This window comes from Phyllostomus hastatus, unplaced genomic scaffold (genome assembly GCF_019186645.2).
Source record: "Phyllostomus hastatus isolate PE091 unplaced genomic scaffold, TTU_PhHast_1.1 phas_contig_402, whole genome shotgun sequence".
Lineage (NCBI taxonomy): Eukaryota > Metazoa > Chordata > Mammalia > Chiroptera > Phyllostomidae > Phyllostomus > Phyllostomus hastatus.
Window position 1 is genome coordinate 16,782,469 of NW_025333873.1, and position 22,921 is coordinate 16,805,389.

A 22,921-nucleotide genomic window follows, 5' to 3' on the forward strand; every position below is an offset into this window, starting at 1 on the left:
GTTCCGGCCTAAAGCGGGTGAGATGGGGGGCCGCTTCCAGAAGTTTCACACGGTCGCTTCACACACCGATGACAACCACAAGTGGAATTTTCCCCGCTTATTAAAGGTCTAGAGTTTTATTGATTTCCGCGTGGTGGAAATTGAACGTGCCGATAGGTAATTACAGCCGTATTAGCAATAGCGTGAGCGGCAAGTTGAAAATAATTGGAAATTGGCTTTTTCACGTGCGAGTGGAGAGGCCGAGGATGGCCGTGGCTGGTCCGAGAGCTGCAGGAAGTGCGCGGGTCTCCCCGTTCCCGCCGTCTGCAGCGCCGCTGCTGCGGCTGGGGTCCAGCAGGAAGCCACGTCCGGTTCCCTCGGCACAGACGAGCCTCCCGCCCCACCCCCCGGGCGGCTGCGGCAGCTCCGCTGACACCCCGTCCGCGCTGGCAGCCGCGGCCACCCCTGACTTCCTCGCAGGACTCGTCCGGTCTGGCTTCAGCTGCCTGGACCCCCCTCGCCCACAGGGGCTGCCTCCCAGGCCCGCCCTCCCCCCCACCCAGCAGGGGTGTGTCTGTCGGGCGCAGGGAGGGAACCAGAGACGAGGCTGGACCCCGGCGTGTGGGGCCCAGGAGGCAGGGCGCCCGTTCCGTGCCGCCAGCTCTGGAGGCTCGTGGAAGGACCGGGAGCCGAGGACGGCGAGTGGGTCGGGGTTCAGAGTGTCACCGCGGTGGGTTAGTGCGACCGGCCCTCTGGGCGGCTGTCCCCCGTGGAGGGGGAACTGGCCGGGCCCTCAGGCCCCACGGTGGGTGGGCCACGTCAAAAGGCCCTGAGGGAGGAAGTCCCGGTGGGGGCCCCAGCTGGCCCCCCTTCTGCACCTGCCGTGGGGGCTGTGCACCTGCTCTGTGGCCGGCGTCAGCGTCGGCGTCGGGCACGGCATTCACGGCGGCAGGCGCCCAGGCTCCACGCTCCTGCTGAGTTGAGGCCCTGCCGTCAAGCCATGGAGGGGACGCCGGCCACGGGACCTTGTTCCACGGAGAAGCACATCCTCCAACTGGGAACGCCAGCGGGTGGTGGGAAGAGAGAGCACCTGGCATCAAGGGGACGTGTAGGCCAGGTGACTGGACCTCAGAGCCCTCACCAGTGAGATGGGCGGCGCAGGTGACCTCACGGTTCGCTCCGTGGGGTAGGTGCCAGGTGAGCGCCAAGCACCTGGCGCCTGACGAGCAGGGAGGAAGGTTGGTCCCGGGCAGGGACGTGACCTGGACAGGACTCTGTCCCCTGTGCAGAGTCCACAGGGCTTCCCGGCAGAGACACTCCGTCTGCAGCGACCACCGGGGTCTCGACTCACGGGAGCCCTGGCCTGTTCGCCCGCGGCCGCCTCTGGGAGCAGGGCCACGGCGACAACGCCATCCTCCGTGGACCCACACGGGGTGGCCACCCCTGACAACGTGACTCGTCGCAGTGAGTCGGCCAGCCATGTTTCCGCAGCTGCAGAGAGAGGGCTTGTCGCCGAATCGTGGGATGGGCCGGGGAGAGGAGCGGAGGGGAGGGGTCGGGGAGGGGTCGGGGAGGGCTGGGTCCTGCAGGGAGTCCCGAGCCGCCGTGCACGCTGGGAGGGCCGTGTGCGCGTGCGTGTGTGTGTGTGTATGTGTGCACACACAGGCCGCGCCGGTACCAGTCACGGTGCGAGTGGCTTCCTTGTGGCTCACAGGGACAGAGAAGGCCTGACCTGCCGCCCACCACCTGGGGAGCTCACACGTGCTAACGAACACACACCCCAGGGTCGGGCAGGGGTGACCCCGACCCCGACCCACCGAACCAGGTCACCCCAGAGCTGCCGCCCCTGTCCCAGCCGCTCCGTGGGGAAGCCACCAACTTGGACAGCGTCCCAGGCGTGGGCCAGGCCTCCCCTGAAGGGGCCTCCACGGGTGGGCGTCCATGGGGAGCCTTCGGGACAGGCTTTGGGGAGCAGGCTGCACAGGCGCGGGCCCCCCGGGCCCGCGGAGCCCGCCGGAGCCCCAGGGAGCAGCAGACGCCCCGGTGGACGAGGACCCCGCTTCCTTGCTCTGCGCCCAGGAGTCGGGCTGGCCGCCGGCACGGGACGCCCCCCGCATCCAGGACCGCGTCCGCAGCCCCGGCGAGGTGTCTGTGTTCCAGCCGGGGACTTAGACTACAGGGGGGCTGGAGGATGGCGGCTGAACTCGCCACGTGCGTCTTCCTGCTCAGGGTCTGAAATCGGGAGACGCCCCTGCTGACGTCACGAAGCCGCAGGTCCTGGCAGTGCGGGGCGGGGCGGGGGCGTGGCCTCCGGCCGCCGGGGCGGGAAAGAGCGTGTTTTGGAGCCCGGGCCTTCCCGGGCTGTCCAGGCTCCTCCCCTGGGTGTGAATGGCCACTTTCACACCCAGCCACTCCTCTGCCACGGGCCGGAGCTCAGGGACGCCCGCGGGGCCTGTCCTGGTGGCCCCTGCCGGGGACCCGTCCCCGCTGAAGCAGCTCTGAGAACGAGAGGTCAGTGCCTGCCCGGCAGGGTCTGACTCTGGCTCGGAAGGAGCCGGCATGAGCCGGAATGAGCCGGAGTGCCTCCAGCGCCGCTCAGCTCCGGGTGGGCAGGCCCCGGTTCCGCGGGAGCAGCGCCGCGTCCGGCTCTGACGGGCCCTGCCGCACCATCTGCCCGCGCCCGGCTGGCGCCTGTCAGCCCTCCCCGCTGCAGCTGGGAGCCGGAGCGCGGGGGCGCGGCGCAGCGGAGACGTGAATGTGAAATCTTCCCTCCGGGCCCCTCCCAGGACCGGTTCATCTGCCAGCCCAACCTCCAAGTGGCGCGCGGGGCGAGCTGGCGGCCTGCCTGCGCCTGTCAGCGTCTCTGACCAGATGACAGCCGAGCAGCGCTGCGCCGGGACGGCTTCCAGCAGCAGAGCCGGGGGCGGGGGCGGGGGCCGGAAGCTTCTCCCAGGCGCCTGAGCAGCCACAGCGAAGGTGTCCGCATCCCTGGGGGAGACATAAAGCCAGAGTGTGTGCGCACGCATGTTTGTGCAAGCCGGCGTGTGCACGCACGCACATGTTCGTGTACTCATACATGCCCGATTATGTGAGCGCACTGCCACATACAGTCACATAAGAGCACACATGCTTGCCTGCATGTGTTCACACGTGTGCCTGCATGTACAGGTGTGGGTGCACTCACACACATGCATGTTTGTGCACGTGCACGCACACACACACGTGTGTGTGCATGCACTCCTGGTGTGGCACAGCCAGAGCACGAGGAGTCCTTGCAGGTGTTTGGGGGGGGCCGTACCTGCCTCGGCCCTGACACACGCACCTCTGCTCCGGGGACTGCCCCACACCCCGCCCCCCCGCCCCAGGAGCGCTGCGCCCCAGGTCCGGGCTGCCAGTGGCCTCCGCATCTGTGTGCAGCTGGAGCCGCAGGGCTGCCGGCATCAGCCCGGAGGGGTGCCTGCTGCCGGGTCCCCGGCCGTCGTCAGGGCTCGAGGCAAAGCCTCAGCCATTCGCTCAGTCAGGGCCTCTGAGCACGACATCCTGCGTGTTTGTGGCTGGACCTCGGGGGCTGCCGGGGAGCAGGGAACAGAGCGATGGGGCTGGCGGGAGGAGGAAGAAGGGGAGCAGGCTGGGAGGGAGCCTCAGCAGCCGCCCTGGGCCCGGCCGTGGACACTTCATCCACGGGACCTTCTGTCCACTCTGTCCCTGTGTGCAAGCCTGTCCTCTCAGCCCCCAGCCGCCACTGCCATCCAGCTCGCCCCTCCCTTCCCGGTCTTGCTCTCTCTGCCCCTGGGTCCCCTGCTTGGCCCCTTCGTGCCCTGGGACAGTCCCAAGGGCCTCGGCTCCCCCCACCGCTGCAGCCCCACTCATGCCGAGGCCCTGCATCCCTGTCCACCCCCGACTTCTCTCGGCGCTCCAGAGTTGCGATTCCCGCTGCCCCTGGGCCTCTCAGCTTAGAAGACTCACAGGGGGCCTTGACCGCGGCTGACCGGGCCCCACCCCAGTCTTGGCTTCATCCCAAACTGACACCTGCCTGTGAACCACCCGGATAGGGCCCCTGGCCCCCCCAATTCTCCGGGTCTCCTCATCCCCAGACCCCTGACCGGGTCCCTCTGCCTCGAGGGTGTGCTCGCCCCTCTGACACGTGCACACGGGTGTGTGCACACGCACTGCAGTCCGTGCTGCCCCGGACTCCGCCCAGCTTCCTTCCTCTCATGCAGACAGGGGCCGCTGGCTCCTCTCTGCTCTGCGCGGCGTCCTCTCTCGGCTTCTCACGACCTTCGGGCCTCCCTTCCCGCCCTTACCCCTCCCGACTCCCCGCACACCCCCACTGGAGGGCCACGGGGCAGGCTCCCACAGTGTGGGCCTGGGCTGCGACCTCCTGCCCCTTCCCCCCGGTCTCCCTCCATCCCGCAGCCCAGGCCAGGCGTGCCTGCTGCTTCCCTGCACGGGGACTGGCCGTCGTCTCCGGTGCCGTCTCCTCACTCACCCTCCTGGTTCTGAGCTCCCCAGGGACAGCCCATTGGGTTTGCCGTTGACACTCCGATCCGGAGAGCCCAGCGTTTTGGAAATGGGCAATGACCACGCCCTCCCTGCCCCTGCCCTGTGATTGGAGGAGATGGCCACACCCAGCCCCTGCCCTGTGGTTGGAGATGACCACGCCCTCCCAGCCCCTGCCCTGTGATTGGAGGAAATGGCCACGCCTTCCCTAGCCCTGCCCTGTGATTGGAGATGACCACGCCCTGCCCCTGCCCTGTGATTGAAGGAGATGACCACTCCCTCCCTGCCCCTGCCCTGTGATTGGAGAGGACCACGCCCTCCCTAGCCCTGCCAGGTGATTGGAGGAAATGCCATGCCTTCCTTGCCTTGTGATTGGAGGCCATGGCCATGCCCTCACTGAGTCCCCGACATTCAGCTCGGGGCTCTGGTGACAGGCACTCACCCCCACCCCCCAGCGTGGCTCTCTCTGCGAGGGGCTGGCTCTGGCTGCTGGAGCCTCTCCCTGCCAGGCCCGAGGCCTGTCCCTCTGGCCCTGGCCTGAGGGGTGCAAGCCCCCCACCCCCCCTTACTGGACAGCCCTTTGGTGTCTCCCCTCTTGACATCCCACCGCTCACAGATGGCAGCCAGGAGCCCGCCTGGCCCCTCCTGGGGCTCAGGGTCCCCCTCGACCACCGCAGGTGTGGCGCCTGACCTCCGTCCTGACTCGACCCACCCGGGTCTGGGTGCTCACGCCTAGAAGTTCAGGTGAGCCCCTGGGTACGCCGTCCAGGTGCAGCTCGGGTGGGGCCTGGGAGCCCATTTCTGACCAGCAAGCGTGGTGGCAGGGAGCCACCTGGACCACCCCCACCGTCCCCCTCGGCTCCCCGCCCTCGAGGGACACCTCTGGCCACGATGCAGGGACCTCTCCGCCCCTGTCTGTGGCCGTCGCCCTTCTCCCCTGCCTCCCTCCCTCCTGTCCTCCCCCAGGGCAGGGACATTGGGCCTGAGAGCTAAGGGGCGGTGGTGGGCCACCTGACCTGGGAGCGAGAGAGGAGTGTGCCCAGCAGCAGCCCCAGGTGTGCTGCCGGGGGTGGGGGTGGGGCGCCAGAGCCGGCCCCGCAGGTCAGCCTTCCCGTGACCCCTCCAGGGCCCCGGGTCCACGTCAAGGCAGCGTCACGGCCGCACAGCCCCCAGCCCCCCGAGCCAAGAGACCGCTCCCTCTGCCACGGCGGGCAGCGCCGTCCGGTCTGGTTTCAGGGAGACGCCTGAGCCCCATCGTGGGGTGACTGATCCGCCCGGAACACCGTTGCCCACTGGCTGACCTGTACGTGCCCCTGGGCATCCTCTCCGCGGAGAGGGCTCCTGCCACAGACGGGCGCCCGGGTGCCGGAGCAATCAGGAGCGCGTCAGAACTGTGTCTGAACGTGGCAGATAATTTTAGAGCTTTGAACGGATGCGTTGAGCATGACCTCTGTGATTTGGGCCGGCAATGGCGGCTTCCTCCAAACAACGGCGATGGCGATTCTAGGGAACGGACTGATTCTGGCACCTGGGGGGAGGTCACAGGGTTAGGGAGTGGGCGGCCGAGCAGTGGGGGTGGAGGGGGCCTGTCCCACGTGGCTGCCCCGCCCCGGAGCAGAGCTGCAGCTCCGTGAATCCGGGCTCCACGGATGGTCTGACAGGCCCCGCACGGGGCCGGTGCACATCTGTCCCGCGTCCAGCCTGCCGGCCGCACGCTACGGAGACCAGCTGCCCCTGGCTGTGTGCTCGGACGCGGGCACGTGACTCTGCCGTGTGCTCCCAGACCTGAAACAGGGACCGGCTGCTGCTCTGTCTGGGGAAGAGCCTGCATTTTCAGAGGACGGGGGCGTGTGTTTAAAAAAACCAGCGCAGCGCACGCAGGCCAAGGATTTCCCCGGGGCGCACGGTGGACGTACGGGCCCTGTGTTCCGTGTGGCTTTTGGGAAGGGGGACGAGGGCCACGGACAAGCGGTGGCAGGAGAGGGGATGCCGGGTGGTGGCCTGGCAAGCGGAGCCTGCATCCTGCTGCTTCGCCAAGGGGTGCCGCCAGCTGGGGGCCCAGGCCGGCCCTTCCGCCTGAGGAGAGCCGTGCGGCCCCACAGGGACGGCTGTGCCCGCCCGACCTGTGCCGGGGGCACAGGAGAGACAGCCAGGGACTGCGTCGGTCCTGCCCGGAACCCGCACTCGGACCCAGGACGCGGGAGACTCTGTGTGTGTGTGTCGGGGGCGAGGGGCTGGGGGTCTGGGGGCTGCGCTGGGATGCTGCCCCCGTGGGAGCACCTTGGCTGCCAGAGCCCACGGGTGAGCCCCAGGGAGCGGAGCTGCTGAGCCCGGTGTCCTGTGCTCATTGTTCCCTGGCCACCGGGGACAGGGGACGGGATGTGGCGGCCTCTGCAGGAAGCACTCCAGAGCGGTCCCCTGATCCCGGCCCAGCCCGACGTGGAGGCTGGGTCCTCCAGTCCCTGAGGGCGGCGTCTTCGCCCGTGTCGCAGAGAGGACCAGAGGCAGAGCCCGAGGGCCTCGCCCGCAGGCCCCTGCTAGCGAGCAGATTCGGGGCTGGCGGGGGCTCCTGACCAGCGGGCGCCCAGCCCTCGGGGGCCCCTGGACTGCTGGGAGCCCGGGTTTGTGTGCCGGTTGCCGCCACGAGGGGCCTCACTGAACTAAGGGCTGAGCCTAGCCTCCGTGGGACCCCAAGAAAGCGGGAGGGGCCCCACACACACTTAAGGGACCCCGGCCTTCCGAGGGCGCCCGCCACCCGTGTGGAGGAAGCATCCCAGCGGTCAGTCGGAGGGCGCGTGTGGGGAGCAGTTGTCAGGAGGAAGAAGGAGCGTGGACAGTCTAGGCTGCAGAGCCTCCCCGGTGGCAGGTCCAGTCCGCCTTCTGGACCGTTCCTCCCGACTGGTGGCCCCGGGGGGGCGGTGACCAGGCAGCCAGCCCGCCGAAGACACTGACACGTCCTCCCTGGACACCCGTCCTTGCCCTTTCCACTCCGCGCCCTCCTCTGTTCACGGGGGCTCCCCAGGCACCTCGGGAACTGGGGACACCTGAGCTCCCCGGGAGCCGTCCCTGCCCAAGTCACGCTCTCTCAAGGGACGGAGGAGCTGGGGCTGGGAGACGTCACTGCACAGGAGAAACCAGGGGTCCGAGGCTGCGGAGGCCTGGGCCCCGCTGCGGAAGGCCCGCGTCCTGCCTCTGTCCCGGTCAGCCAGTTGTCACCCTGCTGGCTTCTAACCAACCCCCCCCCCCCCCGCTTTGTCCTTGTGGATGGGAGTGGCTCCGTGGTGGCTCCGTGGCACCTCCCGTGCAGGGCAGCTTTACTTGGAGAAAGTCATGTTTCATGGGCAGCCAAATGGGCTTGCCAGTGCGGCACCCGGGTGAGCCGCCCTGGGGGGCTGTGCCGACACGGCCGTGGGCCCCCACCTTGCCCCCCAGGCTCCCTGGAGCGGAGGCTTCTCCTGGGGGGCTGGGCTCACGTCTGGGCGCAGCCGGCGAGGCGGTGGAGAAACCGGTGCAGCCCAGAGCTCGGAAACGTGTGCACCGAGTGCCGTGCGCACTTGGCCGGGGGCCGCGCCCTGTGCTTCCTTATTTTAAAGGAACTTTCGCCCCAGCTCACGCACGTTTGGGGGCGTCTCTGCTTCGTGAAACGCACCTTGGTTTGCAGCGGTCTGAGCCCACGGCCTGGGCCGGTTTCGGGGTGCAGTGGGTCTGATCATCTGGCTGAGGTCAGAGTTGGTTGGGGGAGGACAAGGGGCGTCTCCTTTCTGATTTCTGGGTGGACTGTTTTCTGCTGGGTGTGTTCCTCGGTGTGGGACTGCGGGGTCACCCGGTCACTCTGCCTTCAGCGCTGTGGGGGAGGGATGGTCTTCCTCGGCGGCCGCGCCGTTTCCCACGCCCGGCCCTGCGGGGGCCCGGGGCCCCACGGCCCCACTCCCTCCCATGGGGGCCACCCCCCGCATCCCGACGGAGCCCACCCAGCGTGGTGGTGAAGGTAACGTCTCTCTGGGGTTTGATTCGAGTTCCCTGGTGGCGGCTGCTGTTGACATGTGTGCGCTCTTTGGAAAAACGTCCATTCAAACCCTTTGTCCACTTTCCACCGGGGTTCTCGGTGGTTTTATTGTGGACGGCATTCTGACCGAGTGGGGGTGTGTGTGTTTGCCCTGGTAACCGCTCCGGGCCGTGACTCGGCGGGAATCGCTCACCCGCGGCTGCCTCTTCGGACCCCCGCGGTCCCAGTCCCTCCCCCCTCCCTCCCTCCCAGCGTGACGATCCCAGTCTGCTTCCGGCACTTCGCTCCCCCCTTCTCCGTACCCCCCACGTCTCCCTCCGCCCATCTCCCCCAGTGTGTGCTTTCGCGTCTCCGCACAGACGGTGTCGCTGTGACCGGGCCCGGCTGTCTGCGTGGTGGCTTCCGGCCCTCCGCCCGGCTCCGAGCGGAGGACAAGTGGGGCGTCGGAATGGCTGCTCTCGGCCGCGAGCCGCGTGACGCGACCCGTTTGCCTCCTTGTCTGCGGCGCGGGTTCACGGTCTCTCTGACGACGGCGCGGAAAAGCTGCACAGGCAGGCAAGCAACGGCGGAGGTGACTCCCTCCGTTCCTGCCGGTGGCGGCGAAGTTAGAGGACGTGGCGCTGGGCCAGCCTGCCGGCCAGGGCGTCCTTGCCCAGGAGACCAAGGTCAGACCGACCTCTCCTGTCACCACGGAGGCCTGGCCACACTGAGGGGGCAGACCCGGGCAGCTGCCCGGCTGTGTCCTACCCCCTGCTCCCCGAGGCCAGGGGCTGCCCCCTGCAGCGCCTCTGCAGCCAGGACACCTGGGGGATGGGGGACGTGGCTCGGTGGCCTCCGGCGTCCCTGTGGCCTGCCGACCCTGATGTTAATGAAAATGGTTCCCTTCGGAGCCTGTTCGAAACAGCCCACCCAGCCCACCTCTGACGGCGGGGCGCCCCCTCATTTGTGTGTCCCCAAAGGCTGGGTGCTTGACAACGTGGCCGAGGCCTCTCACCCTCCGGCTCCTCAAAAGCCATGGCAAGCCGTTTATTTTATTAGAACAAACGTTGTTTGTCCCACGGAACCTCTGGAGGGTGTCGTGTGCTAAGGGGGGTGAGGCACAGGGAGACCCGGCCGTGGGTCCCTTCGGGCCCCAGACTGCCGGGGTGCTGGCTGTCCTGCGTGTCAGAGTCCGGGGCACAGAGGTGGCGTGTGCTGGTCCCCACGTGCCCGGCTCCTCGCGGAGCGCCCGGCCTCGGGGGGGGGGTGTCTGTGGGTGTTCCTCCAACGGGGGTTTCGGGGTGCTGCCAGGACCCCCAGGGCCAGCTGAGTGCTCCCGTTCCTCGGTCACCATGTGACCACTCGGCAGCCCCAGGGTCTGCACTCGCCCGGGTCATGCTCTTTTCCACCGCATCGCCCCGCCTGCCCGTGACCTCGACCTGATCTTGCTCGTCCAAAACACTCCGCCTGGATTTCAGACGAGGCTGTCGTGCCTCGGAGTCTGGGGCTTGGAGGCGGCGAGTCCCTCCCACGCTCCTGCTGCCTGGTCCTCAGACGGGGGTGGGGTTCTCTTCCCTTCAGTTCCATTCACGGTGAGAACCGGGCGCGCGGCCGTCGTGGCCGCCGGGTGACAAGTCAGTCTGTAGCCCCCACCCTGGTCTCTGCGGCCCAGCGGTCCTCTTTCGGGGTCTGTGGGTCACCGTGGGGGCTCCCAGGATGCAGGCATCTCGGGCGGGGCAGAGGGAGGACCCTCCGCCAGGGTCCTGAGTCCCTGCTCGTCAGCCTCACAGCCGCTCAGAGGCCAGAGCCGCTTCCTGGGGGCCTGGCTCTGGGGGCCGCAGGGAGCTCCTGAGAAAGGCCGGACCTCAGAAGGGACTCCGACCCCTGGCCGCTCCACTGACCCGAAAAGAGTCTCCAGGTCCCACCCGTGGAGTGTGGGCACTAGGGGGCGTTAGAGTCAGTTAGGGGACCACCAGCCACAGACACCTGCTGGGCACCGGGGCTGGCGGGGGCGGGTGGGCGGAGGGGGGTCCAAAGAGTAAGGTTTGGTTCCCGCCTTCAGGACATTGTAATTTCATAAAGAAGCAGGGATATAAATAGTACTATACCTTCGTATGGTATGAGCAAAACAATACAAACATTGTAAAAGGCATAATGGTAGCTCAGGGAGAGAAGGACTCAGCTGTGCTGATAAAGGGGAGAGAAAGAGAAGGCAGGGGGACTTCCTGGAGGAGGTGGAACGTGAACAGAGGGTGCTGTGAGCCAGCCGTGTTCAGCACTGGCTCAGCTGGTGGCACCAGTGCTGGGGGGGGGGGGCTCTGTTCCCTCTGGGGGTCTCCTAGGTTTCTCCCCAGCGGTGACGCGGGGGAGTCGGGACGGAGTGGCGCAGCTCACGGCTGCGGCAGTGCCAACAAGGAGAGCATGGAGGCGCCGTGTTTCGGCGCCGGGTCCCAGGCAGCCCGCGGCGTGCTCTTGCCGAAACAGCCTTGCAAACGTCGAATTCTGAGAACGTGAATTTCGAGAAATCATGTTGATCATGTTCCTGAGAGCACTCGGGCGAAGAAAGTGCTGTTTATTGAAAACACTGACACTCGGAAAATTCCCCGTGAGCGCGCCCCTCCCTCGGGCTCCCAGGGCGTGGCCCCGGGAATCGGAAGAGTCCCCACTGGATGCTGGGAGGGGCTCGCGGGCGAGGGCGGCGGCGGGTGGGCGCTGGGTCAGGCGTGAAGGGCGCGAGGGGAGACCTCCATCCGCAGCTTGGGGGGAAACAGCCCTTCCCCTGCGGCCGAGTGGGAGGAGGTCCTCGGTGGGTTCCCCAGGCCTCGGGGTGCGCAGGGCCCAGCCGTGTGGGGAGCCGCCCGGCCCCGTGTCCACCACGTGCTCGAGACCAGAACTGTCACGGCCCCGTCACAGCAGGTTGGAAAGCTTCTCTGCTCCCGGGGCTGCAGGGACCTCTCCCGGGAGGAATCCCAGCGGGCTGCGAGCCCTGGCTCACCCTGGCTCACCCCGGGGTGGGGCTCCCGGGAGGGAAGGCTGCTGGGCTCTGATTGGTCGGTGCCAACTCCTGTGCCCCGCCCCCCAGCGCCCTGTCCGCAGCCCGCGGGCAGGAGGGGGCGTCTCTGACGGGACCACCAGGAGCCCCAGCACCGGGAGCTGCGCCGGCCCTTCCCCTTTGCTCATCCGCTTTCCACCCCCCGGCCCCCCGCGGGGACAGGCGCTCGGAGGAACTGGGACTGACTGCAGTTCTGGAGGAATTCCGGGGTGTGGCGGACAACGGGAGCTTGGCAGAGGGGTGAGTGACGGAATAAATGCCATGGCGGGACCCGGGTTCGGAGCCAGCCCTCCGACCCCCGGGCGTTCCCCTTCCCCTCCCCACGCACCTCAGTTCCCTGCGTGGGAGCCACCCTGGCGCCCCCCCCGAGCCTGCAGGGTCTCGGGGCCCCGGGCACGCCCCGGCGTTGGTGAGCACGCTGCTAGCGGCCTGTCCGTCATGCTGCCTGGGAAGGGCTGACCGAGAGCACGGGGCCGGGCGTGGCGTTTGTGTGAGCACGGGATGAGTTCGTGGGGGGCTTCGGGGCCATTACCTCCCGCAGGGAGACCCCAGAGCTGCCCAGTTCCTTCACAGGGTCTCCACTTTGCCACCAGCACGACTCAGCACCATGCGCCGTCTGGGGAGGCTGCTGCCTGTGCGTTGGGTTCTCCTCTGAAAGCATCTGCCCCGCCTGTGCGTGGGCCGAGGGGCGACTGCCGTCCCCCCCTCTGGCCGAGCCCCGGCGGGGGTCTGTGGCTGCCGCCCAGGCTTCCTGAGCTCCGCGAGCCGGTGCTCCACCCGAGAGCTTTCCCAGCCCCGCCTCCGCTTCCCGAGCTGAGGTGTGACGATGGGACCTAACGTTGGTTCATGGAACATGAGCCAGGTGCTGCGGGCCCAGCAGGGCCTGGCCCTGGCCTGGGGGAGCACCACATGCGGCCCCCTCGAGGGTCCCCGTCCTCCCGCTCCCTGGGGGCCACTGTTGGGGACGGCCGCGTCCTCTCAGCTGCGACCCCGAGTGGACAGTCTGCTGGCCGGCCCCCCACACTCTGCTGCGAGGTGAGAGTGAACTTGCACTATGTGGGGGTCCTCATGCTTCTGTGCAGGCTCCGACCCCACGGCGGTGAGGGTTCGCCCCCTGCAGGAGACCCCAGCGGGACCCGAGCCCCAGGATGTATGTTACAGAGAAGGGACAACAGGGGGTGCCTGGAGGCCAGTGAAGGAGGGACAGAGACACGGAACTCCGTGACATCGGGCACTTGGAAATGCCACCCAGCAGTGAGGCGGAGCAGCGTGCGACATCGCCCGCCGGCCGGGACCACGCAGAGCTGCGCCGTGCCCGTGACACACGGGGACCCCCCCCACCTCGAGACCCCGGGCCGGGCGCCTGCCCTCTGAAGCGGACTCGGCGTGCTCTCACCGCCGACTGGAACGGCGGCACAAAAGGGATGAGCACGAAAACCCTCTTCTAAAACGTGGTGTTAGCGTGATGATTAGACCAGCTAATTAAGACTCTGTAGGGCCTCAGATGGAGACTCCTCGTCCCCGGGACCGGAAGAGAGGTGGGCGGGAGCTGCGGGCCTGGTGTCCTTGTCACCCAGGTCACGTGGGGGGACCGCCAGGGTCGCTCCCCCCCCACTGTCACGGTGCAGCTGTCGGGGTCCCATCCCCCGAGACGGCCTCGGCTGAGCCTGCTGTGTCCTAGGCCGCCTGTGGCCAGGGCCCTAAGGGACGACCGGTTCTCTGCGGCGCTCCCCGGGCTGCGTGGCGGCGCCCCGACCTGTCGAGTCGGGGACCCCAGGTGTGACGGACGGACGGACAGAGAACAGGGTTCCGGGGTCTCTGTAAGGACCTGGCCCACTCGGCTGGGGGGCTGGGAGTCCAGTGTGTGTGGGGGGGTGGGCCGTGGGGCCACCACCCAGGGGGCGGTGCAGCAGGTGGAGCCCCACCCACACCATCTGGGGGGGGGCGGGGATCTCTCTCCCGCGGGGACACCGGCCTTTGTCCCACTGAGGCCTCCGCCGTTCCGGCCTGTCGGTGGGACTGTCGCTCGCGTCCCCAGACTCCCTGGGGAACCACACACGAGGGAAGTCTGACCAGACATCTGGACGCCCTCGGCCCGTCCAGTGGACTCGCAGGACTAGAGGTCCCGAGGGACCTCCCCGGTTTTCGGTGAAGGGCCAGACCGCACGGAGCCCCGCGTGCATGCGGTGTCCCGGTCACCTGCTCTCCTGCGGCAGGAGCCCGGCCGCGCCGGGCGGCACAGCGGCAAGCGGGCGCGGCTGCGTCCCGGTGGAGCTTCGTTTCCGGGGTGACGGGGGAGGCGGAGGTGGTGCCGGCCCCGGCGTCCTCCCCTTCTCCCCGGGGCTCTGCGGAGGGCCAGCCGCTGCCCGCCGCTGGGAGGTCAGGAGACGCTTCTCTCCCCTGCAGCCCGAGGTCGGAGGACGGAGACTCAGTTTCCGCAGGGGCTCCGCGCACCTGCTGTGGGGGGGGCACGGGCACTGAGTGCGCCAGGACACGCCGGTCACCCCGCCTGCCAGGCCGGCTACCGGAGCGACCTCGGCTCGCCGAGCCCTCTGCGAGGGCGTGGGCCCCCTCTGCGAGGTGGGAGGGAGGGCCCGCGGTCCCCCCACCGCCCCGGGTTTCGGAACCTCCCCCTCAGCAGCCCTTCTCCCAGCCTCCTTTCACACCTGGGGCCACGGCCTCGCTCCCCGCTCCCCCCCCCCCGCAGGCCTCTCTGGGGGTCCCCTCGCCTCCCGCACCCCCACCCCAGTGGCCGCAGGTCCCCCTCGGCCGTCCTCACGGGGGTGCTGGCACTCCAGGGCCTCCCCCCTGCAGCCCCCGGGACAATCCGTCCAGACCCGTCGCTGCAGCGGCTGGTGAATGGGATTCTGCGGTGCCAAGGAGGTGCTGCCCAGTCGTCACGGCCCGGAGGAGGAGCGGTGGCCAGGCCGGCGGTGGGCGAGGTTCCGGGCCTTCGGGAGGCCCAGCCAGGCGGTGGGGGGGGGCCTTCCTGGCAGCGCGGCCCTGGCCGCTTCTCTCTCTGCCTCAGAGCCGGGACCTGCAATGCCCCGTCTCCGGACCCTTTACAGCCCGCCCCTGGTGAGGGGCGGCTCTCCCTCGCCCGCCGGCGGGGCTGCCAGAGCCAGCCTGCCCCAGCCTCCCGATCGGTCGCCGTCAGGGCAGGCCCCGAGGAGACGCTGCCCCCTCCCGGCCACACTCCGCCCCGGGGGCGGGGGGCCGGGGGCCGCTCAGGGTTCCGGGCCCGGCGGGCTCCAGCCGGGAAGTCGGCTGCGAGTAATGAATGATCCGTGATTAATTACAATTAGCTAGGTCTCTTCCTTCCCCGGGCCCTTGATCCAAATATTTACAAGGAATTCTGATCAGATGCTCACTGTCCAAATTAATGTTATTTCATCCGAAAACACAAGAGTGTTTTCATCCAGAATCAGCGGCTGTTTGGAGTCCGATCAGCATGCGATGTGACGAAACACAGCGGAGGAGGATGCCGCGGTGACATTCGATGTGACTGGTCAGTGACCGAGCCCCGCGGAGCTCGCGGGGGTCCCGAAGTCTGGCTGCCTGCGGCCCGCCCCCAGCAGCCCCGGGGCTCGGCCGCACGCAGACAGAGGCCCGTGCGACCTAGAAAGCCCGTGCTGTAGGGCTCGCAGGTCTGCGTCCCCCCCAATCCCCCCCCCCACCACCCCCGCAGGACAAGGGCGGAGGAGACGTGCGGACTCAGGCCCGAGGGTTCAGGACGGACGCGCGGCCACCCCGAGCCCGGACGCCGACGGCGTGGACAAAGAGACCCGAGGGAGCGTGAGAGCAGAGAGGGGCCGCCACGTCCTCCCGTGTGAGACGCGTCTGTGGCTCCGTGGGCGGCTGGTCGGGGGTCCGTGGAACCGGGACCCGGCCCCCGCAGGCTGGAGCGGAGCAATCGGCGGTATTGCCCGGGGCCTGAGTGTCTGCAGAGCAGCAGCCTCCGAGGGAGGCCCCCCGGGAGGGAGCGGCAGGGGGTGGAGGCCGCCGCTCGGCCCCCTCCGCACCCAGCATCCTCGCCGACCTCCTGCGGGCGGGCGGCCTGTCTCCTGGGGACCCGGGCCGGCGGACGGCGCCCCAGTGGGTCCGTGCGTGCCCCTACTCTCAGGAGGGCTGGGCTCAGAGCACGGCTCACAGCAGGCACATCGCCGGTGGCCCGGGCGCCAGGCACCCCGTCTCTGGGGTCAGGCCCAGCCCGCGCTGTGGTCCGGGCGTCGTCTTGCCGCTGGCTGACACCTGTCACATGTCATCTGTCCTGCATGTCACCTGACGTGTTCCTTAGGACTCACCTGTAAAAGCTAGTCCTGATCTAAAGCAGTCCCACCTACCGGAGTTTGATCTGCTAGTGAGATTTTTAAAAAATAAACCTTAAAATAAATGGATAATCATCAGATAAAAGGCTCACCCCATACCCCCATCCGTGCCGTGGGCGGCTGTGCCCGACTGGGGGTGTCAGCAGCGAGAGACCGGCCGCTGCCTTGTCGGGCCGGCGGCCTCCCCGGTCTCACTCGGTTCCCTGCACTCGCGTCTGCCCCTCAGCCGCCAGGGACATGGAGGGAGCACTTCCTTAGTGTCGAGATGGAAGTCTCCCCTCCCTACCCCCCCTCCCCGCCCCCCGAGGCTCGGGCAGGTGCGCAGCAGTCTCCAGGGAGGTTGGGAAGACCCAGCCGCAGGCGGTGAGTGACGCTGTCATGTGGAGACAGGACTGCGGCCAGCGAGGGACGGGCACACGAGACCGTGGACTGGACTTCCCCGTCAGCCCCTCGGACACCACGGGGCCCGTCGGCAGGGTCGCCGGTCAGGGCCATCGAAAGCCGCCAGTCCCTGAAACGCCCCCGCAGGTGGGTTCGGAGACGGCTGTCCCAGTGGGGCCGGCACTGCCTGGGCTGGAGGGGTGGTGCTCAGGGACCCTCCCCAGTCCCACCCCGGGGCCGCCCCAAGGAGGCTGGGAGCGCTCGCCGGAGGGAAAGCCGTTTTTAGCCAGAGATTAGGACAAATCTGTTTTCCATTAAACAAGCGAACTGTGTAATTGTTACAGATAATAATTTTTTTGACAGGACAGGGCACGGCTGGAAATGAAGTAGACTCGGTGAACAGGCGAACCCGGCAAATCCCACGGGGACCAGGCGGCAGGGGCCCCCTCGGGGGCTGGAGGGGCTGCGCACCCCGGAGCGCACTCCCCGGGTTAGTGCGTCCCTTGCGCCGTCACGGGGCGGCTGCGGTGCGGAGAGGTGGCCCAGCCTCCGAGGCAACCCCGCGCCCCTGCGGGGCTCTGTGCAGGCCGGGCGGTGTCCTGCCCACGGGCCGGGCCAGCTCCCTGTCCAGCCACTGGTGGGGGGGCCAGTGCGCCCCCTGGTCTCCACGGGGACGCAGAGAGGAAAGGCGTGCACCGCAGTGCACCTGCGTGCAGGTGGCCACGCCCTCTTCCGGGAGATGTGGCGGTGGGGACGGCGGCGGCTTCCCCTCCTGGGTCCTGGGGGCTCTCAGTTCTCAGCTCCTGGAGCCCACGACGGTCCAGGAGGGCTTTGCAGGGGCGGGGGCGTCACTCGGGAGCTGGCGGTGAGGGAGGGAGGGCCGGCGGGTGGGCTGCGGTGACCGGAACCTGGCCAAGACTCTGGCTCTTGGCTGAGCTCAGCAAACCTGTGTCCGACACTCGGCCCCTGGTCTCCGGCGCGGAGGGCGCCGTTGTTGGAGACCGTGTGCGTCCCGGAGGACAGTGACGCGCTCCCCAGCAACAGGCGGGCTCGGTGGACGCTGAGCTGGGCACAGGCACAGGGTCGGGGGGAGCTCAGCAGGCCCTGGCCTCCGTGGGGGATCCAGGGAGAGCTTCCTGGAGGTGGCGGCCAGGTGCGGGGGGCGTCTAAGGACAGTTGACCAGACTGACCAGATGAGGGCCAGAGGGAGGCCAGGGAGAGAGGCCCACAGGGCAGGCCTGTGTGTGTCTCTGTATCTGTGTGTGTGTGTGTCTGTATCAGTGTGTGTGTGTGTCTGTATCTGTGTGTGTGTGTATCAGTGTGTGTGTGTGTCTGTATCTGTGTGTGTGTGTATCTGTGTGTAGGTGTGTCTCTGTATCTGTGTGTGTGTGTCTGTATCTGTGTGTGTGTGTCTCTGTATCTGTGTGTGTGTCTCTATCAGTGTGTGTGTGTGCACGCACGTGTGCGACAAGAGAGGAGAAAGGGCCTCTCCGCTGCCACTCCGCTGAGCCTCCGGAGTCTCCCCACCGCCAGCCGGGCGGGCAGAGGGAGGGCCAGGCCCGCCCGTGCCTGAGCCGAGGGTTAATTTGTGCCTGTCGGGGGCGGCGGTGGAGCCGGGAAACTGGGTTGCGGGGGCCGGATCCCAGGGCACGCCGCCTTGAGCCGAGAGCTCCGGTTCTTTGTGCCGGCCGTGGGCGGCCGCTGAGAGGGTTTGGGCGATGAAGCAGACAGACACAATCATGTTCCGCGGCCGCCGCCGCCCCCCACGGCGACGTTTCGGTGGCTCCTCTCGAGGTCCTGTCTGTCGTGACCCCCGCCCCCAACCGGTCTCGTCCCGCCCAGCGCCGGCGCGGTGCTCATGGTGGCCTCGGGCGGTGGGTGGTCCGGGTGTCGCGCGCCCCTCTCCCAGCCGGCCTGGGCTCTCCAGTTCTGCCCACTTGGAGGCCTGATTAATGAGAGCCGCTAATTAGAGCGCCGTATTCCCGGCGTCTGGATGTGGCCGGGAGCCAACCTCGGAAGACGAGGATTCGCGTCCGATCTGGGGGGGGGCCTGGGCCCGCCCGAGGGGAGGGCGCGGGGCCCACCTCCAGAGGAGGCCGTCTGCCAGCTCCCGCCCCTCCCGCCCCGGCCGCGTGGGCGCCCGCTCCGCCCAGGTCGCCATCGCCCCACCGCTTCGCCCAGACCCCCGCAGGGACACGGGGTGGCTGTCCCAGTCCCCAAGGGCATGTGTGTGCAGCGGGTGGGCCCCAGGCCGGGCCTCCTGGGGGGTCGGGTGGGTCTCCACCGTGGCTGCTTGTCAGGACCCTCCGGAGACCTCGCACGCAGCCCCCCTGCCCCCCATGATGCAGGCTGCACCAGGACCGAGTCCAGAGCCCGGACGGGGATCACAAAGCTGATGACAGAGCGAGGCCAGAGCCGAGAACTGCTGCCCGGTGGCCTGCATCTGTCCCTGGACGCCTGGTGTCCAGGGAGGGCGCCTCAGGGACCAGCCCCCCTCCCCCTCCAGGGCCCCCATCCGCTGAGGTTTCAAGGGCTTGCGATATGACCCCATCACCCTGTCTGGAAATCTCTACCAGCACAGTCATTTCATTCACTCATTCACTCATTCATTCATTCCACAGCCGTCTGTTTAGCACAGGCCATCGGACAGGGGCTGATAGAGAGGCTGGGCACCTGAAGTGGGTGACTCAGGGCCCAGCAGTTGAGGGGAGGGGACAGGGCACAAGCCCATGACCTCTGCACACGGGTGGTCTTGTGGCAGGGGTGGGGCTGGCCGTGAAGGGGTGGTGTGCCGGGGACCCGGAGGAGGATGGCCGAGCCTCTCAGGAGATGTCGCCCGGGCCCAGCCTGGGCCGCGGCGCGCACCAGCCCTGCAGCCCCGCCCAGAGGAGCAGGACCGGCCAGGGACGGGCTGGACGTGCTGGACGTGCAGGGCGGGTGTGCAGGAGGCCGCTGGGAGGGCTGCCGGGGAGGGCGCAGGTGGGCGTGGGGGGAGGGCTGGAGCCGGGCGGAGCTGCGGGTGGTGTGTGCAAGGCTGGCACCGCGCACAGCATGTGCCCTTCCTGCAGGGCGGCCGTGCCCCGGACGTGGGACCGAGGCCCCGGTGGCGCAGGGCCTGACCTGGGCACCCCGGAGGACCCTCGGGGCAGCAGTGAAGTCAGGCGTGGTGTCACGGGGGGCTCCCAGGTCACTCATTCGGTCCTCGCACAGTCCGCACAGCGGCTGCTGCTGGGGGAGCTGAGGCCCAGGGGGCTGATAACCTGCCTCAGCTCACGTCTGCAGCTAAGCCACGAACCAGGAGTCGGCCGTCCACCTGGGGGTCCCAGCGATGCCCCCGACACCGGGCAGAGAGAAGCAGCCCGTTCAGGGCGCCTCGAGCCCCGGGGCCACCTCTCCAGTCCCGGGAAGCCAGGCCGGGCCGGGCCAGGCCAGGGGGCAGGAGGGCGTCCATCCCAGGAGAGGCCGGCGACGCAGGGAAGAGGCCTCGTGGCCATTCCCGGAACGGGGGGCCTGGGAGGGCAGGCTGGGCCGGGCCCTGGACGCCGGGGCTCGGGGACCCTGGCCGGCTCCGGGACGCCGCTGACGTCCGCTCTGGTCCACGTTGGAGAGACGACAACTCTGGGCCCCCCTGGCTGCCGCGGGTCACGGCGCCGCCGAGGCTGTGGGACCCCGTGCCCCTGACTGGGGCTGGGGAGGGCCGGTGGGAGGGAGATTCTGGGGCTCGGACTTGGGGGGCCCCGAGGCAGCCGAGGGCCCTGGAGCTGCCAGAGCCGTGCCGGGAGCCGCCGTAGGGGGAGCCGCCCGCAGCGGGGCGGCTGCCGGCCGAGCAGGGCGGTCACGGGACTCAGGGCCCCAGGCAGGAACGTCTGTGGGGACGGCGCCGGACGCCTCCCGGTGGGTGCGCCTGCCGGCGGGACGTGTGCACCCCTCCCCCGGCACAAGTGGTGCTGCTTTGCAAGGCTCGGCTCCCAGAAGCACCCTGGATGCCCAGGACGGGTTTCCAGGAACCGGGGGTGGGGGTGGGGCCTACAGCAAGTGCAGGACGGTGCGCGCCCCTCACGGCCAACCCCGCCCTGCGCCACCCGCCTGCGCGGCAGCCCCTCCCCTGGCAGGTTCCCACGCGTCGGGTCAGAGCCTCCGGCTTGCCGTGTGACGGGCGTGACAGGGCGGTGCCGCTCCGCCGCGGAGAGGAGCACCAGACGTGCGAGGGTCCCGGCAGGGAGACGTGCCCGCTCACTGCCTTTCCCGTGGGGGTCTTGGGTGTCGTTGGCGCCCCCTCCGCGGGGTCCCGGGGGGAGCCGGGGAGCACCTGCCGCCAGTGGGGACTCGGTGGAGGGGGGGCTCCGGGGCGACCACTCCGGGAGCTCTGATAAGTGGCTTAAGCCACGTTCTGACCTTCGGGTGACAGCAGTGGCGGCTTATCACCGCCGCCGGCCGGCCGCTCTGCGGGGGCTGCAGGTTCAGCGCAGATAAAGCTGGGAGCCGCTGAGCTGTCGGACGGCGGGGGCTGGGGACGGCGAGCCGATAAGCCCGAGGCCAGCGGGCTGTGAACTGTCAGAGCTCCCGCCGCTCACACACGGAGCGGGCTGCCTGCTGCGTCCCACCGCTGGGGAGGGCGCCGGGGCCCGCGGAGGCCCCCCCCCCAACTCGGCTGGCAGCAGGGTACCTCGGCCCCCACGTCTCCCTCACCTTGCTCTCGGGGGCTGCCTTCCTCATGCGGCTCCCGAGCCCAGATGCGCAGGAGGGAGGGGAGAGTGCGGGGTAGGGGTGGGGGGGGCGCCCGGAGGCCCCGTCCGTGCTGCCCGCTCGGCGGAAACTGCTGGGTCTCCCTCCTCGTCCGTTCCTCCCCCGTCCCCGCCCGCCCGCCACCGCCAAGGGCCCCTTCCTTCCCGCCTTCCTCGCGGCGCCTCCCGCCGGGCCCATCGACCCCGTGACCGAGCGGGGTCCCCGCGTGTGGCGGACTCGCATGCGTGAGCACACGGACCCCGGAGGACGGCCATGGGGGAGGGAGCACGGGGAGGGGCGGCCCCTGTCCGTGGGGGGCAGCTGCACAGACGGCAGAGCCCCCGCCAGGACAGGAGGCCCAGGGAGCCCGTGGGGGCGGGAGGCGGGGTGTGTGGCGGGCCGTGCACGGTCCCCGGGGCAGGCGCGTGTGTGAGGGTGCCCTGTGTGTGTGTGTGTGTGGGGGGGGTGTTGTCGAATGCTGAGATTCAGGCGAGGAGAGGCGGCCACCGGAGGCTCCGGGTCCTCATGGGGGAAGTGGGAGGAGCCCATCAGACATAGCGGCCCCGGCCCGTGGGGCCCACCAAGTGAGCAGGACCGAGCCTGGGCTGGCCAGCAGGTGGGCGAGGGGCGCTGCTGGGCAGGCGGGACCACGGGGAGCCAGCGGTCTGTGTTGTCAGCCCCTGGGGCAGCCAGCGCCCCTCGGGGGGCGTGGCCCAGGTCCCGGGTGGCCGTGGGCCACGCTGCACCCTCTGCCCCTTGGCCCCCACCCCCACCTTCGGGCTGTCGCTGCCCTGGCTGACACCCTCAGGACTCGCGATGGGGTGGCGGGCACCCCACCTTCGATCACCCAGCGAGTCTGCCTCCAGGGAAGGGCTGGGGCGGCCGGCCGGAGCCTCCGGTGGAACCGCCCGCCGACGGGCCGGCCCTCCTGCCAGCCAGACCGGGGTTCATTTGGCGTCAGACACGAAACCCCGGTGGGACCAGTCTCAGGACAGGGAAACGCCCGCAGACCCTTCCGGAAATTACAGAGTTCCTGGGACGCCACGGGGCTGGCAGCTCTCGGGGTCCACACCCCTTTGAAAAACCGCAGCCTGAGGCTCGGGCGGGGGGTGGGGGGGACCCGGGCTGGCCCAGAACACGGCCGCCCGCAGCCCTGGGTCGGCCCCTTGTGGGGCAGCTGCGCCTGGCGGCCGGCTGTCCTGCCGGCAGGAGAGAGGGTCTGATGGATGGCCGTGCCTCGGCCAGAAACAGGTCCATGCATCATCTCGCCCGGCTGTCGGCATGCTCGGGGCAGAGCGGGCGGCGGAGGAAGCGTCTCTCCGCGGGGCCTCTGGCTCCGGCCGGCCCAGGAAGCCCCCCATCCTGGAAGGTGGCCCCCCGCCCCGCCCCCTTCCCAGAAGGCCTGCCACACCTCCGGATGAGGGCAGGGGGTCTTCTGGGTGAGTGCCTCCTGGAGGGGGTTGGGGGGGGGTCCTCCAGGCGGCCCAGGTGTCCAGCTGCGGGCCAGGCTGTCGCTGTGACCCCCGGAGGGTGGGTGCCCGGGGCTCCGCCCGGGGGAGGCAGCTCTGTCCGAGCACCAGAGTGGGCATCCATGTAGGGCAAGGAAGTGAAGTCCCCTACACACCGTTCCTCTCTTTTACACCCAAACGCCCACTCCCTGCCCTTGGGGAAACCTGATACTTCATTCTGCAACAAGCGAGCCTGTGGACGCATTGCAAACACGACGGTGAGCCGCATGCTAAAAATAGCGCAGACTGCAGGATGGAGCCCGGGCGGGCGTGTGTGCGTCTGATAAATGTGACGAGGTCCGAGCTGGGGTCCGGGATCCACGGGGGGGCGGCCTCCCGGGCCGGGTGCTGTCACCAGGAACCGCGGGCAGGTCCGCCCGTGGACACTTGACAAACGTGACCCTTGAAAACCGGCTTCTGTGCTGCGTGCGGACGAGGGTGAGCAGCCCCACGAGCTGGACTG

At 69.1% G+C, this 22,921-nt stretch overlaps 1 protein-coding gene across 1 annotated transcript; it reads right to left on the minus strand.

The window, feature by feature from the left end:
- Window positions 1-565: 565 nt before the first annotated feature.
- On the minus strand, window positions 566-9,501 carry LOC123822431. The gene is made up of 5 exons (XM_045844344.1): window positions 9,480-9,501; window positions 9,233-9,288; window positions 8,129-8,196; window positions 4,469-4,582; window positions 566-2,967 (listed from the first exon to the last, which is right to left on the minus strand). Exons 1-5 carry the CDS (start codon window positions 9,499-9,501, stop codon window positions 2,205-2,207), a joined length of 1,023 nt encoding a protein of 340 aa, XP_045700300.1. The 3' UTR covers window positions 566-2,204.
- Window positions 9,502-22,921: the final 13,420 nt, after the last annotated feature.

Bases quoted from the DNA above. Each gene is read 5' to 3' on its own strand.
- LOC123822431 (XM_045844344.1), bottom strand. From the start codon at position 9,501: ATGGCTTTTGAGGAGCCGGAGG. The intron at 9,289-9,479 runs GTGAGAGGCCTC...CCCATCCCCCAG, and splicing joins GGCTTTTGAGGAGCCGGAGG to GTGTCCTGGCTGCAGAGGCG. The intron at 2,968-4,468 runs GTGAGTGAGGAG...TGTCTCCCCCAG, and splicing joins GGGAGCTCAGAACCAGGAGG to GGATGCGGACACCTTCGCTG.